Raw genomic sequence first — 17,594 nt, 5'->3', positions numbered from 1 at the left:
GCGAATCCGGATCTCAACCCTTGTCTCCCAGTACAAGAGTGGGAAAAAAACCACTCTCTAGTGAATAAAAATACTGAAAGGCAGCCTTTCCTTTGCCCCTTGTATTGTCTCTAGATCCTGTCTTAGAAAACTGCATTTTACAAGAAAAAGAAGACTTAGTTCTTATTGGTTCAATTTAGTGCCACCCAGTCCCCTAGGAAGTCTGAAAATGGTGTCCATTAATAGGTTGTAGGGGCACATGAAATCCTTAGAACTGTACCAAAACTGTGTGTAGGTGTGCATGAGCACACTCTTCTGGGGCAAAAGAACTGTTCCAGGATTCTCAAAGCATAAAGACTAACTGCACCAGCACCTGATTTCCTAAATGACACATTTATGCTGCCTCCATCACTTACCAGAGATGTGACCTTGGCAGGTTATTTAGCCTCCTTTCCTCCGCCTGCTCCTCTGTAAAAGGGGGTGTGGCCGATGGCTCTTTGTCCACCTAATATTTATTCTCCCTTTTCCCCATTAACAAGTGTAGGTTTTTTGTTTTTTTTTTTTCAGAGATGTAAGGTGCTAGGTGATAATATACACCTCCCGACAGACCGTTGCCATGAGGGCTGGGGATACGACCAAGTTCTGGTGCTTCACATGTCAGGCATCAAAGCGCTCTATACCAGCTTGTGGATCGAATCTGTCCTCAGACAGGTCTAGAAAACCAATGAGGTAGGATTTCTAGAAGACGATGAGACTCAGGAACCCAATGCCTCACGATAAAGAACTCATCCTAATGGGAGAAAAAGTCACAGTGAGATGGAAAAGCTTAGTCCAGGACAACGCGTCAGGGTCGGAAGGGATTTTGAGGAGAGCAGGACACTGGCTCATTCCAGTGGACTCAGGTCTCACAGTCCTCTTCCTGCCTCACCATGGATTTGTGGTAACGTCATCCACAGCTAGCGTCACCGTAGAATTGATCATCCAGGGAAACTGGGCTGTCCCGGGTAACCTGGGGTGTAGGAGCATCTACTCCCAGTCCATGTAGATTGATAATAAGAGCGATGTGGGAAGAATAAGTTGGTGCAACTTAATTTACTAGACTTTGGTTATATGCACCAAAAGCACTGAAAATGTTCATACCATTAACTTAGCTGGGAACACCGCCCGTGAGAAACTTAGCTTTATTTGACTGCCATCTAGTGGTCATTTCATCTCTGTAGGGAAGCTAAGTAAGGTTTTTGTTTTTCATGTCTTTTCTGAAAAGCCATGAAAATCACTTAAGTTTGCAAAGATGTACATTAAGAATCAAAGACTGTTCTCCTAAATCTTAACTTATGTGTGACCATGTCACATGGAGAAATCTAAATAGACTATAAGATCACGGAAATGGGCTTCGTAAATTATTTAGTCTCTTTCACTGATAGGAAAATCTGATACCCAGAGAAATATAAAGGATTGCCAAGAATGCTCCCTACACGATATCTATGTAGGGAGAGCATGTGATCAAGAGCACAGGATTCAAAATTGACCTGCCTAGGTTTAACTCCATCCCTTATTAGCTGAGTGGCCTTGGCCAAGTTGCTTAACCTCTCTGAGCCCATTTCCTCATACGTGAAAGTGTAACAGAGAAGAACAAACTCGGTTCCATATTGAATCTATTTCTTTCTCTCTCACCCTTGTGCTCTGTTGCCTGTGCCTAGTCCTGCTGGCTCTGCACCTTTTGCAGAAGAATGTTGCCTGGAGCCTGAAATACACAGGAGAGCCTATTGTCAAGGCTCTTACCTTGAAAGGTATAACAGTTTTCCATTAAAAAGCTGCAGAACAGAGAATAACATTTGTCTTGTTGGAAGTTTACTGGAATGTTGTGACCAGACCTACGTAGACAGCTGCAAGAAAAAAGGATTCTAGCACCAAGAAGTTGACCACAACTAGCCACACTCCCTCGCATTTAACTACAAAAGAAGCCTGAAATCTAATTCAGGGAACATCGTTCTTTGGGATGCTAGTCTACCATCTTCTTGGTCTGCTGGCTTTCCGTATAAAGTTGCTATTCCTTGCCCCAGCAAATCATCTTTCTATTTATTGGCCTGTCCTGTGGGGAGCAGTACGAGCTTGGAATCAGTAACAAAAGATAATAATAGTATCTAAGACCCCGAATTGTTGAGATGGTTAGATAGACAGACACATAGATTCAGATGATTACTTGCAACAGTGCTCAGTACATGGAAAGCACAACATAAACATGCCTATTTTTAGACTAAGGATAAGTTTACTATAACCCTTAGGGTAATTAAACTGACCACTTAAAGCTCAGTATAACAAATGTTCATCTTGAGAGAATAATGCAGATCCTCTGCAAATATGACTATTTTAACAATTGGCTTGATAGCAGTTAGTCCTGGAGACTATTTCGACTTGAATCCTTAAATAGTTGAAGAAGAAAGAAAAGGCTGGAGAGGGTTAAGGCGACGGGTAAAGGCGAGAGACCACATCCTGTTTGTTATTCGTTTATTGATTCACCCACTCAGTATTCACTGTCCACTACTCAGTGGGGACCATATTACATTGTCTTAGGTCAACAGTTCTCAAATGTGGTCCACAAGTTCAAAACCACTCTTATAATAATACGAAGATGTTAGGTCCTTTTTTCACTGCTGATGCGTACTGACGGTGTAAGTGCGGCTGTGGTAGAACTGTTGGTGCGTCCCGTGATCAAGGCAGTGGTACCAAACGGTCAGTTTTCTCCACACCACACTCCCCGCACAGGAAACGCTCGGCACTACCCCGCCCTACCGTCCCTACGACTATTCCTTAAGGGCATCATTTCACGTGATGCATTAAGGTTGATAAATCTCCTCTCACGAAACCTTTACAAGTGAGAATGGTCTGTAGTGGTCAGGTTTAGATATTAAAGTTAGACTAGACTTATCAAATAAATCGAGGGATTTTCCACCTTTTTCTAAGTCTTCAACTCATTAAAAGTATTTAAAACACAGCTGTAATCCCCTTTGGGCTCACTTTTTTTAGTGGTAGAACCTTAATTACATTTCCTATGTGAGGTGTGATTAGTCAATTAAATTTTCAATTTCTTTTTGGGCAACTATTCATTCTTTATCCGAAAGTTCCCTAACAACAAAAATGTGTCTTGGTGATAATGTATCTCATCAATCTCCTACCTTCCTCTCCCGGGACAGAGGGATTTCTATTTGCAGAATCAAGCCTTTATTTTAGGACAATTTTTTTTATACACTTGAGTGTAACAGATGCGTCTATAAAGATGCTACACAAGCATCTTTATGAGTGTGGTACCTTCCTGTTCACATTTGAATGGTGCCAGTTATTGGCTGACAGGTGCCCAGAGGAGCAGCAGTGAGACAAACGAGAGCTTTAATTCAGGACGTTATCTAAGACACCCGCCCATGAAACCTGTTGTCATTCCTGGGAACCCCTTGGTGTTCAGCCTTCAAATTAGTGGGGTTTACAGCTAGTGTGGCTTCTCTGTCACTTCAACACGCCCCGTCGTTGCTCTCCTATAGAGGACTTGGGCCTAAGGTGGTCAGATGGACGTCAGAGAATCTGCATCTGGAATGACGTCTGGGGAGCCCTGTGTCAGATTTCAGGCTGTCCTTATTTTGTCCTAGATCTCAAAGCACCGGGGAGGCATTTTTATTACAGATTGCGGTTGTTTACTGCAATCTTTGAGAGGGATGTTTTTATCTTTTTTTTTCTTGAGTTCTAGTCATTGTACAATGTTGTGTCAAATTCCAGTGTAGAAAACAATTTTTCAGTTATATACAGGAACATACATATATTCATTGTCACATTTTTTTTCTCTGTGAGCTACCACAAGATCTTGTGTATATTTCCCTGTGCTGTACAGTATAATCTTGTTTATCTATCCTACATATGCCTGTCAGTATCTACAAATTTTGAAATCTCGTCTGTCCCTTCCCACCCCCTACCCCCTTGGCAACCACAAGTTTGTATTCTATGTCTGAGTCTGTTTCTGTTTAGTATTTATGTTCTTAAATTATACCTTCTCTTTCTGACTTACTTCACTTAGGATGACATTTTCCAGGAGCATCCATGTTGCTGCAAATGGCGTTATGTTGTCGGTTTTTATGGCTGAGTAGTATTCCATTGTATAAATATACCACATCTTCTTCATCCAGTCATCTGTCGATGGACATTTAGTCTGTTTCCATGTCTTGGCTATTGTAAATAGTGCTGCTATGAACCCATCCTGAAGTAGGGTTCCTTCTGGATATATGCCCAGGAGCGGGATTCCTGGGTCATACGGTAAGTCTGTTCCTAGTCTTCTGAGGAATCTCCATACTGTTCTCCACAGTGGCTGCACCAAACTGCACTCCCACCAGCAGTGTAGGAGGGTTCAGAGGAATGTTTTTTTCTTGAATCTCTTTCAATCTATCAAGTCTATTTTTCATTCTACTATGTTGTTTTTAGTTGGTTTCAAGGGAGAGGATAAGAGGGGAAATGACGTAACTCTGTCATTTCAGATTCTACTTGCATTCTGCTTAGTAATATTTCTAAAAATACACTATACCATGAAATGCTAAGTGATTTCCCTTGTTAAATAATTAAGTTACTCAGTGAACTTAAAATATAGTTTTACTTTTATTAACTTTATCCAAGCAACTTTCTAGGAACGGAAATGCAGCTAATAAAAAACTTGTAATCTGATAGGAAAAAAATACCACCCAGTAGTTGCAAAATGAAAACCACACCTTCCGTGATAGAAAAAATTCTTAGTGCTATACAAGAATATTGATGCCTATTTCTAATTTTCCTTATTTACAAGAGTATTCATTATAAAGGTGTTCTTGGTAAAAATAAAAGCAATCATTGTTAGGATTCAGAAAAAAATCTTCACACCCTGAAGGTCTAGTCTCCTGGGCTTGAATCGGCAAGTCGTAAAGCCGAACAGAAACATTTGGGTTAAAAGCTGCTTTTATGATTTGACTTCCTAGAGTGGGGCTAAATCTGAAAATTGTTCCTTCAGACAAAACCAACTGTACAGGCATTAAAGTAGGTGGTATTGAATGTCCTTCCCAACATGAAAACTCTATAATCCAAAACTTTACCATCACGTGCCCGCAAAGTTAAACTTATGCCCAATGTTTATAAAGCCAACAAAAAGCAAGTAGGCAACTTCAAGCTAAAATTTAAGTTAAACGACTTGTTACACTTTCCACGTTGCTTCATAGTGGGGTCTAATTCCTTTTTCTACGATTCAAGGCGTCCAGATTTCTAGAAAGCCCGGAGTCATGTACGTGGCAGTACTTCCAGCAAGAGAGCATGGGGCTTGATGTCTTCCAGACTCGACAGGAGTCCCCCCGCCCACCTCCCTGATCCATAGTTTTGCTGAACTGTAGTCTATCAAATGAAAAATTCCAGAAATAAACGATTCGTAACCTTTAAACACATTGTCCTGAGGAGCGTGATGAAACCCCGGGTCGTCCTGCCCTGGATGAGAACCACCCCTTTGTCCGGCGTATCCTGCCCGTGAGTCACCGGATGAACTCGTGGAATCGCGGTACTTGTGTTAAGTAACCCTGGTTTTACTTAATGGCCCGAAAACGCAAGAGTAGTGATGCTGGCAATTCAGGTATGCCGCACAGAAGCCTTGGAGTGCCTCCCTCGAGTAAACAAGGTGAAAGCTCTCGACAGTAAGAATTCACGCGTGGAGGCTGCTAAGATCTGTAAGAAGGAAGCTTCCACCTGCGAAACCGTGAAGAAAAATTCATGCTAGTTTTGCAGTCGCAGCTCAGAATGCAGAAGTTAGGGCCACGGTGTGTGGTAAGTGCTTAGTTAGGATGGAAGTGGCATTATATTTATAAGATATTTTGAAAGAAAGACCACATTCACATAACTTTTATCAGAGTGTATCATTATAACTGTTCTATTTTATTAGCAGTTGTTAACCTCTTACTGAGTCTAATTTGTAAGTTAAACTTTATCACAGGTATGTACGTATAGGAAAAAAAATGGTAGATGTAGTAAGTAGGGTTCAGTACAGCCCGCGGACCACACATCACTGGGTGTCCTGGGACGTCCCCGCCATGGATCTGGGGGAAATGACTGTCTTGTTTTTTGTATTTGCCAGGACTACCAGTTTTGAGTTCAGAAACCCAAAAAGTTTATGGGCAAGTTTATGCTTAAGGAACCCCCACAATGGATGGGCAGGTGGGGGGCTCCGGAATGACAGTAATCAGTTCAAAAACCCTCTGGATTCTGTTGTCGTATCTTTAGACTCTGTTTTGTTCTTCTGGAGCAGCTTTTTCCAGATGACAGAAAAATGTAACTGGGGAGGGCTGCCATGCTGAGACTAGCTCCTTTTGTTTCAGATGTTTGAAATCTCAGTCTCCCAGACAGTAATTCAATTTGGGCAAAGTGCTCTGCCCTGGGCCCATGACTGGGTGATCTATAAAATGGCAGCTCCATTTTGAACATAATACAAACGGAAGGAGTATCTCCCCCAAAGAAAGGGATGCTGGCTGACCTCAGAGATGGGAGAGGAAGCACCAGGCCTTTCTCTTCATCTGATCTGCCTAATTCACACCACATCCATCACTGCCAGATGATGAGAGGGGCAAAAGAGGAGCTTCCACTTAAAAAATCTGCTCTATGCCAAGCACTCTATGAGGTACTTTGTATAAATCATTTCAAGTTCTCCCAACAATCCTGTGAGGTAGGAATTATTAATCTCACAGTCTCAGGTGAAAGACTGACAGAGATTCAGTAAATGTCACATGGCACTAGAACTTTTAATGATTTCATTTTACTATTTACATGGTTTCTTTTATTTGGAAAACTCACAGTAACATAAAATAATTCCCATCATACTCTGCAATAAGCATAAGCTGAATGAAGTTAATGAAAAAATAACCAATAAAGACACGACTGGCAATACTATTCTTTATTCATTTTCCTTTTTGAGAGAGAAGCATGCTTTTTGTACAGCACCTACTGTAAACAAGTGAAGTATACTGTTTTGAGTTTCCCCATAAATATATATTATTATTATTATTTTTTGGAATGTTAGAATACCACAGCGCCAACTGCATTACAGAATAGTTACTGAAGGCAAGTCAGGCTACAACAAGGGTAAAATTTTATGGCTAAAAATATTCATAGCAGCAACTTTCAAAAGATGATTTTATTAAATCAAGTCATTGCACTTGGTCATTTTATTGCTACAGCAAAACAAGGCCATTAAATTTTAACACTTCTCATTTCTGATTTGAACTGATTGTCTCATTCTGTTCATACATTTCAAGTTTAAACGCAAGCATAGGATGTTTTACCAAGACGTCTAGAGAGCACTTGGGTTTTTTCTCCTGTGATCATAGTAAGAAGCATTAAGAGAGAACCCTCTGTTACGCCAGGCCCACTCTCTCTTCTATCTTCAGACTTAGATTTTCTAAGAGGTAACAGCTTTACAGTGTGACCACAGCTTCGTGGTCGCACGCACGCATGCACACACAAGACTCCTAATATCGAAATATAATTAGGAAAATTAGTAATGTTACGTGTTTCAAACAGCAAACCTGAACACCACATTCACTAACAATTTGGCAACAACAGATGTCATGCTGTTCACCTCTAGTCTGTCATTTATACTCACTCATTAAAAAAAAAAAGATTTACCTCCAAGTAAAAGCTATTATTATTACAGACCATTCTGTGATATGAACTTTATAAACGGGAATTAATACAATTCCTGTTATCAAGAGCAGACATTGGTAACTTGCTAGATTAATCATTTTTCCCTTTGAGTTTGTTTGGCTTTCTTTTCTTTACTACTTGGTCAAGGGCGGGAAAAGAGACCCAGTTACTTTCGTTACTTTTCAATTCCGAGTGAGGAATGTACAAACACACACTTTAAATGTCTTTCAGCACTCATGACCATCTTGATTTTATGCACTAGTGAGAGAATGACCAACAAAAACCTTAAGAACAGCCTGAAATCTGCTGGAAACTCCCCCCACCCCGTTATTAGGATGGGGAGGGCTCACTTGATAAGATTTTCCAGTCATAAAGCTAGGAGTTGATTTCTAAGATACACTGCCTTTATTTCTACTTAAGGACTTTCATGTTAAAAGAAAATAAGATCTAATTTATTTAAGAAGAACAAAATCATTCATTTGACAAGTCATTTAGAAACATCAGAACAGGAATAAACAATTTTGTTCAGCAGCGACCTCATCAGAAGAGCCCACGGACTTTAAAGAATCAAAATGTACATAACACGACACACAATCCAATTTTCCCAACAGCACGAATTTAAGTTGTGAATTTTACATTACGTAATTATATACTGGAGTTTCTATTATTTTCTATTTTACTTTTATCTGAAACAATATGACAGAATCTCACTAACACAAGATTTCAGTATTACAAGATTAAAACTAATAGGGAAAAATTGGTTTGGCAGTTTAAATGAACACAAAATGGAAGCATGATAGATGGTACTCAAAATCTGAAAGTCACTTGCTGTAATAAGCCTTCAAATATGATTTTTTTGCAAATTAAAAAATCAAAAATTCTACTTTTAATATAAACCCATGTATTTTGAGACACATTATCTGTACATAACATCTTAAAACGTTCAAGTGTTCATAAGTGACTGAAGAAACTGCTATTCGTCCATTTGGGAAAATGCATTTGAGTACGGCCAACTATTTTTGGTTTTAAATAAGCTGTAATGTTACACTTTATGATACACTGCACACTCTTTATAAAGTTGGTACCTAAATGACACCCCAGAACATCTCCACCAGGCAGTTCAGTCTATCAGGTAAGTTACACAAGGTTAATTTTTGGAAGTATGAAACTGCACACTGAGGTTCTGAAAGCTTTGGAGCCCTGTTTCTCCCGGGTTACCATTATCACAAATCAGAGGGAGGGGCGTGAAGAATTAAATCACAAGATCATGAAATGAGTAACGTTCGAGCCTATAAAACAAGCAGGAAAGTAGAGCAATACAGCTGGCGTTTGCATATTACATGTGCTGTCGTTTCCAGGCACGACAAGTGCAGGGTGAAGCTGACATGTTTAGTTCCTGAGACCAAATGGATTTAAAATACAGCTCGTTATTTCCCCCAATATACTTAACAATCCAGTACATCTTAACTAAATTCCACTTGTGGATCCTATAGTGCAAGCAATATAAAATACTCTAGAAGTTGAAGAAATTATTTTGATTATTTCATTAGTTATTAATCTACGCGTGGGTGAGTAATCTGGTTTATAGCTCGGAAACTCCTATTTCATCACCCAGAGTATAAACAGCACTGCAAACAAACAGGCACGACAGTGTAATCCTGGGTGAGAAGCTCAACGTAAAAAATATATATATACAAAGTTTATATCCCTTATGTGTCACGGGAAAAGTAGTGAGTGTGGCTACCATAAAGCTAAACTGTCCCCCCAAATAGTATATTTTACAGATTACTTGTAAAGATATCACCATATTTATAGCATAGATCTCTTTAAAAATAATACTACAAGTTCAATAAAAAAACTATTCTGAACTTTCTTTCCTTTCTATACAGATTCAGTAGTATTTTCAAGCAAACTAAACAAAAAAGTTTGCAATCCCAGCACGTAAGAAATAAGGCCTCGTTTTTTTCATATAGGCAAAACAAAATATATATATATAAAAAGTCACCCTCCCCTACACTTTTCTATAGATATAATAGTTCATATACTCATATCCATTATGACATCAGCATTTCTTATTTTTAGGTAACAAGTCAGCTGAAGTTCATAGTGTTGCTTCTGAATCCCTGGAACGTTAAGAACACTGGGTGAGTGTCACTTCAAGAAGACAGGACTGCTTTTTTCAGCTTCTCTATTTCCACCTAAAACACAAAACAAAAAACACAAAACACAAATTGAGCAACAGATAAAATATCTTTACTCTAGTAAAGTTGATTTACTTTATCCTGTGCCTTTAAGATCTGATCACACTTTCAAGCCTCCGGCTTTTGATTTCCATTCTAAAGTCCAACTTACAACAGTGCAATAAATACAGGAAGAGGGCAACGGGGGAAAACGTCATGACACAAGTTCCTAAATGGCAGGTGACAACAACAAAAAAGCGGCTACGGCTGTTTCAGCCGGAACAACGGCAAAGCATGTGAGCCTCTGAAAGATCTGTAAGAAAATTAGCCCTACAAAAACCGGAAGTATCCTTGAAACCAAATTAAGAAGCACACATACCTGTAATTAAACAAAGGGGGCAGCACAGAGGAGTTACAAATAAAGAAAAGGACAAGTCTAGTTCCGTTTTTCACTTACTACTTATGTGCCATTGGTAAATCACTTAACCTCACTCGGTCTTAATTTCCTCAACTGTAAACAGTATGTTCTAGATTAAATCGCCTTTAAAGCCCAGGAGTATATATAAAATTCAGTCAATGGGTTAGAAATATTTCCACCAGCAGGCAGAAGACATTCTTCACTTAATACAAATTCGTAATTTGAGAAACCTAAGAAGAAAGTAAGAAAAATTCTTTAAATTTTCACAGTAACTATAGAGAGCTATTTGATTTTGATGTATTACAAATGACTAAGTTGAGGCTCAAAGAGATGAAACACCACACCAGCAGCTCCAGGCCCGTAGGTGCGCAGACCTGTCCCGGTGAGTCTGAGGCTCTAAAGGCCGCAGCTTTTGTAGTCTCTTCCCAATTAGATGACATCTTGATCATCCCTGACCTTTCACTGCATGTAGAAACACACAGGCCTTACCTTCTCCTGACAGCATCACCCCTCTCCCCAGCAACACACAGAAGTAACACACACTGTGGCTAACTCCAAACAAGTCGTTCAGTGTTAGATGATGAGCATTTTGCCACAGTCAAGAAGTACAATTTCAATAAGCTCACCACCTCCTAAGGGATCCTAACCATTCGAGAATGGTTTGCAAATTCCACGATCTTTCCTGATACTATCTGACCAATATGATTAACTAAATACGTTAACAGCATTGGACTGGAACCAGTCTTAGTCTTCAGCCTGGATTGAGAGAAAGTATCTTCAATCTTCAGCCTAATGTGCTATTGTCATCTCTATTCCAAAGATACATTAACCACTGTACCAATTTGAACGTGCAAGGATGCAGAGAAAACAAAGAAAACACAAACACTGGGAGGAGAGGGACTGGGGGGAAGAGTAACTCTGCATGCAGTCAGTAACGCCCCTTACAGACGGCTCCTGGTCACATGTTTAGGTACCAAACACTTGCATTACTGGACTTTCTCTTCTAGCACGCTTGCGTTCACCGTTCATCATTAGTCCTTTTTATCACCCCTTGGTAAATTTAATACTGTATTAGGTTAACGTTACAGTAATTCAAAGCACTATTTTTAATTTGGGGTGAAATATAATTTCTCCTTTAAACATATGATCCTAAAACTCTACCACCTTATTAAGTGTGCTTTTGCAAATACAAGGATCAAGCTTTCTCCATTTAAAAAAACAAACTTATAATACAGGTCAGCGAGAAGCTAAGTAACAGCTGATTTTGCTGCAAAAATAAAATCAAATAAAATTCTTCAAAAAAGAAACAAATAATTCATTTGACTCTTTTCATGATTTTAATGACAAACTAAATCACATACACAAATGTAACACTGCATTAGTTCCTCTTGCTTATCTTATTATTTTCATATATGAATATAAATGTGTTATGTATAAAATATAAGGAATGAGAGTCGAGAAACATTTTGATTTTTTTTCTACCATGTTTCACACTGGGAATTTAACATGTGTTTAGAAGATACATGTTAAAAATGTATCTTCTAACATGTACTGGTTTCACAAAAATGTGTTAGCTGTCTAATGCGTATACAGCACTGTGGCTGTGCCAGGAGCTATGGGCAAAGGTGAAGCAGGAAAACATCCCACCTCCAACAGCACAGAAAATGGGCAAAATGAGTACATAATGAAAGAAAATGATTACTTATTCATCTCTTACAAACTAAAGAACATGAGTTTGGAATAATAAAAATCTCTTTTAATCAGAAGACTGGTGGCCAACTCAATGAATGTGATTGTTCGAGCTGGGCCTTGAGATCTACAGAACTTGCGCGTGAGAAGAGGAGACAAAAGGAAAATCTACAAAAATACAGTAAGAGTAAAATTTCAGACAAATGAACTGTAAGGGACGACTGAGGATCAGCATGTGAGGAAAGAAAGCTAAACTAGGGCCAGGCACATAAAAGACCTCAGGCGCTGAGCCAAGAAGCTTGAACTTTATTCAGCAAGTAATAGGAAGTTCTTGAAAATACGGAGCAAGGAAAGATGAAGATAAGGATGAGAGAAACTTAAGCAAGCTAAACAGAAGACAAAGAGCATGAAAAAGGGATAGGAATACTGGGAATAAAGAGAGAAAGGTCAGGGAGCAAAACAGCCAGCAGGCCTGGAAGTGAGTGGAATCGGGAGAGAACAGAAATTCCAGAGCTGCAGGACAGGAGGGCAGGAAACCATCAACAGAAGCAGAAAATCAGAATCAGACAAGAAGGTGCTAGTGTGACAGGGACATGCCGAGTCTGCGTTCGCAGTGGAGCATCTGCGGACACTAATAGCTGGCAGCACGGGGTAGAAGCTGGGAGAAGAAGAACCAGATTTCGAAGGAAGATGCACCGGAGGCCACCATGTTACTCCTGGGTACAGACGAGCAGCGGGGGTGCACGACAGGAGGGCCAGGAGCGCTGGGGGAACGTCTCATTCAAGTTAGGAGAGCCGGAGAAGTCAGAGACAGAAGAATCCCCATCCAGTAAACCGAGACACACTTTGAAAAGGTGGCAATGGTAAAACTGTGAGGCACTGGAGAAACTGAAGAGACGTAGGAGTTGCCATCAGCAAACCCAAAATGCAAAGGTTTGGTCAAAGACTGAATAAAAAGTGAAGAATCAGTGACTGCAAATGTGTGCTTTTTTTGTTTGGGGTGGGGGTGGGGGTTGGCAACAAATGGACCCCAAATGAAAAGAGAAAACTACAGATCAAGGGGGCAACCAGACCGAAAAGAGGGCTTTTTGTTTTCTGAACAAGGGGAAAAACTGAGTATTTTTGTGAAAAGAAGGGAGAGTGCGGATAAAGGTGACATGTCAGATGTAAGAGTAAAAATGTGGTTTTGATAATTTACCCAAATACCTTCACATGTCTTATCTCAACCACTAAAGCTAAAGCAGTAAGTGACTTCCTCGAGTTCATGCAGTGCAGCTGAATCCCTCAGGACAAAGGTTCGGAAGCCTGGCTGCTTCTGTTAAACATGTCAGCCCCACTGCCGACCTCTTCATCCTACACCCTAGATTCCTCACCCTTAAAATAGCAACACTAATCCTCTCGAGCTGTGCGGCCCAGCGGGACAGCGCTCAGAAGGTGCTGCGCCTGAGTGCCACACGCCGTTCAGCGCTCCAAGTCAGGACGAGGGCCCAGGTTTAAGAGCACGGCCCGCGCTCTGTCTCCCAGTGCTGACAGAGAAACGGGGCAAGTAACGAGCATGGCAAACAGAGGGAGGGGGGCAAACGCTGCACACAGAATGGGGAGAGTCTCTGCACAGGGGCAGGAAACACTTTCTCTGAGACACGCAGGAAAAAATACAATAAAAGACTAAAGTCAGAGAGGACAGAAAAAAAATAAGGAAGATTAAGAAAATAAGTGAAGCTGTCAATCACCAGCAGTGAAGATGACAGCATCACCATTATAAAGTGAACTCAGTTCACTGCGAAATCAAAGTCAGCAAACCTGCAGCCAGCCCCCGCCCACCCCCCCCCCACCCCGGCCCCCGGGGAAAAAAAGAAAAAAACTGTTTAATTGTGAAGAAAAGAGAACTATAGCTCAAGAAAGAAGCAGTGCTGAGTGCAAAAGGCCTAGAACAAGATACTTTTAGGAGGAAAGAAGCATGTTCATTTTATGCACGAGTGTATACCTTGTTCCACGTGCACTGCCTACGAGTCCGCGCTCAGAAAGCATGTGCTGAACGAACGGAATGCGGCAGGGAGTCAACGGGGGTTAATTAAATGGCTACCGAGCAGTGGGGATTGCCCGACTGCGTGGAGGAGGACAGCGTCATGTGCAGGGGAACCGATTACCCAGCCGGGCTGGAAACAACATGTCTAGTCTATGCTGACTACCGTCTCAGTGCTGGAAGAAGAAATGAATTACCTCTAGATTACTTCTCATTGCCTTCTCTTCTTCCAAATCTTTTCGCAGTTTTTCCAGTTCTTTCCTAAAAACAAAGTGTTTGTTACCGTTAAGTCTTTCAATTAAACAATATATTTGACTAAAGTTAACAGGATCTCTGTGGCCTGATATCCTAGAACATAGGGGAAACTTTTTAAAGGAAGTGATAGCCAAGTTGATTGAGAAAAAATTCAAATTCTCTAGCTGTAATGATTCAATATGACACGTAAAAACTCAGTGAAATCATGGCAGACCAACCTGAGAGAAAGATATTTTTAAGTGAATACAGATAATTTTCCATATTCAGTTATCATGCATTTCCCAGGCAGGACACACTTACCACCCAAATAATTAGGTAAAATAAACGTCAAAATATGTCACAATGCAAAGCAAATTATAGTTTTTAATAGAATAACTTGGACTTTATATATCTCTTTCTCTGCTTTTTAAATTAAATATTATATTAAAATCCAAAATCAAACCAATAAACAAAAAAATTCAGCCAACAGTCCCTCTTCCTTAATTCATGTTTTCATTTTCCTGTGTTCCCTTTATATAGTCTTTTCCCCTCCATAGATGTAAATGTTCTATAATGCGTCTTTTCACAAAGTATTTTAAAACATTCCCATGCTGCTAAAATCTTCCTCCTTCTGATAACTGGTGTTTGGTAGTCAAATGTCCAGGTGTTCTGTTGGGCTAGCTGGTTTCTCGGGGCTGGGGGTGGAGGGGTGGAGCGGACGGGAGGAACACAAACTGTATGCAACATCATGAATACACCAGTATATCAAACTTCTAAATCCAAAAGTATGGACACTTTTCATCCTCTTGATACATCCTAGGAAAATTCTATTCAAGACTGTCAACAGAAATAATAGCTTGAGAAACTCATGAAAACTCTCATGAAGAAAGAACATGTAAGAAATGAAGGTAGTTTTAAATTACATAGTTTCAAGACTAATTTTTTCTGTTTTTAATGATTAGAAAATTCTTTATATTGAAAGTAGATTTTCTACTGTTTTCTACTGACTGTGATTTTAAAGATAATATTTAAGTCAAATTTACCTAGCTTATTTTGGTATGTGATATAAACTGTGCTTCTAAGCTAGTTAACTTTATATTTCCATAAGGTTATCACTAAATTAAACAATGCTTTCTTTTTCCAAGTTTCTAAGTTTATTATACATTTAATTTATACCTAAATTAGGATCTACTGCTAAAATATTCATCCTGCTCTATTTATCTGTACTTATAATAGTTACATTATTCTAATTATTTCCTTTTTGATCTGAAAATTTAGGACTACTCTCACATTTTTGTTACCTTTTAAAAAACACATTTACAAACAAAATCTTTCCACGTCAACTGCAAAACAAGATAAACTGAAGAATTCAAGAAAGAGCATGTATCAAATTGCCTCTCTATATATGCTATAAATGTACATAACATGTACTTTTTAAGTAGTCATTCAAGATAAATTTATGTTTCTAAGAGAAGTTTGTAGAAGTGCTCTGCAAACTACAAATACATGTTGTTCATCTCAATATTGTTTTTAATAAGTAACCCAATGTCAACTGAGAATTGGAGGAGAAACGGTAAATTCAAGCTCAGTGGTACCGTGGTCTCTGGCAACACTTTTATACCAGACTCCATATTCCCAGAAATACTGTTAGAGGCTACAGAAGAAGCTGAAACAGGGAAAGAACACCTACCTGAACGCTCACCCCCAGTTCAGTCACATTAGCTGATCTTTGCTCTGCTTTACCTATTTGGCTTTTGCGGAATTATGTTTGAAGTGTTAACACATTTTAAAATTCAAATAATAATAATTATAAGAAAAGATCTCTGAATTAATCGAAGATATGCGAGTTTGAGTTCTAGCTCTGCCGCTCAGGAGCCGTGTGATCTCAGGTGAGCAGACCTGTCCCTCAGCCTCTCTCTTCACGTAAAAGGAGGGAAAGGACTCCAGCACGTGGTCTTCCAAACTTACCTGAGCTCTAAGAGCTCCCTAACTCTCACCTCGTGTGGTATGTCTCACCTCACACCATCATCAAAACCCCTCAGAGTTAAGAGAAGGACCTTGTGATTGCCTATCCCAACACACTGGTTTTACAACATCCAACTCAACCCCAGCAGAAGCAGTGATCAAAATCCTCTGAGACATAAACCAAATATACACATAGATACACCCCAGATCCGAAATACAAGATGGCTTTTCCTAATATTTTTAAGACTAATTAACCTGTGTTTGACATTTCTAGCCTTAAATTATGTTTTTAAGGTTCATCTATACTGTAACATGCGTGCGTACGTTATTTCTTTTTATGGCTGAATAAAATTCCACGGTACAGGTGCGTCACGTCTTGTTTATCCATTCATCAGTTGATGGGCATTTGGGTTGTCTGCACTGCTTTGGACTTGCACAAACACCTGTGCACAAGTTTTTGTTTAAACACTTGTTTTCAATTCTGTTGGACAAACTGCAACTTGAAGGGGGATTGCTGGGTCATATGGTAACATGATATTTAACTTTTTGAGTAATTGCTAGACTGTTTTCCAGAGTGGCTGCACTGTTTTACGTTCCCACCAGCAATGCATGAGGGTTTCAATTCCAAGCTTTCCAATTCCTAATTAGAATAACTAGAATTAATTATTAGAGTTTCTAATTATTACACTTTCTAATTCCAGTTTTTCTGCCACAGGAGAGAAACACTATTAAAAATTTCTTTGAAAACAAAGTTGCTCACACTAGAAACTTGGCAGATCACTTCCTTGCCTGGCACGGTTTGGAAAAATTCTTTACACGTGTCTTAAGTAGTGCTCAAGGAGGGAAATAAAGGCCACTCACCCATGATCCTTTTTCAGTGCTTCCACAATGCACAGCAATTCAACAATCTGAGCTCTAAGTTCATCCAACGAATTTTTCTTCCCATCATCTGTTTCTGCCTTAGCTTTGATTTCTAATGGAGTTAGAAAAGCAGCCATATTTGGTTTAGAAGCACTTGAAGGTGTTGAAAGATATGCAGACGGCTAAAAACAGAAAAAAACAGAAAAAGTTTATTTTATTTGTACTTATATTTAAGTTCAAAAGATTTTTTACTGCAAGGAGATAAATAATTGATGTACTACTTTCAAGATAAATGATAAATTCAAAAAGCAGTTTGATGTTCACAACTAGAAAAACCAAAGACTCAAAGAATAAACAATTACTACAGGTTTTTATAAGAAATGTCAAGGGCTTTATCTTAAAAAAAAAAGGGGGGGGGAGGAAAATTCATTAGATTTATCTTATGGATGGTTTGCCTATGGAGCATCCACAAGCAAGAACATGTCAGCATTATTAAGGTACCTCATATTAAATAGTTATTATTTAGAATATGCAAATAGCTTCACTTAAAAGTAATCAT

At 39.3% G+C, this 17,594-nt stretch overlaps 1 protein-coding gene across 2 annotated transcripts in view; it reads right to left on the bottom strand.

The window, feature by feature from the left end:
• Positions 1-6,901: 6,901 nt before the first annotated feature.
• CD2AP (CD2 associated protein) overlaps positions 6,902-17,594 on the bottom strand; it is a 91,094-nt gene continuing 80,401 nt past the window's right edge. For both annotated transcript variants that reach the window (XM_074348868.1, XM_074348869.1), the window contains 3 exons: positions 17,036-17,217; positions 14,173-14,236; positions 6,902-9,863 (listed from right to left, as the gene is read on the bottom strand). In XM_074348868.1, the coding sequence (XP_074204969.1) occupies positions 9,822-9,863; positions 14,173-14,236; positions 17,036-17,217 (288 nt within the window). In that variant the 3' untranslated portion in view covers positions 6,902-9,821. The remainder of the gene's footprint in view (positions 9,864-14,172; positions 14,237-17,035; positions 17,218-17,594) is intronic.

This window comes from Camelus bactrianus, chromosome 20 (assembly GCF_048773025.1).
Source record: "Camelus bactrianus isolate YW-2024 breed Bactrian camel chromosome 20, ASM4877302v1, whole genome shotgun sequence".
NCBI lineage: Eukaryota > Metazoa > Chordata > Mammalia > Artiodactyla > Camelidae > Camelus > Camelus bactrianus.
The sequence above is the reverse complement of the archived record's forward strand: the minus strand, read 5'-3'. Positions and strand labels throughout refer to the sequence as shown.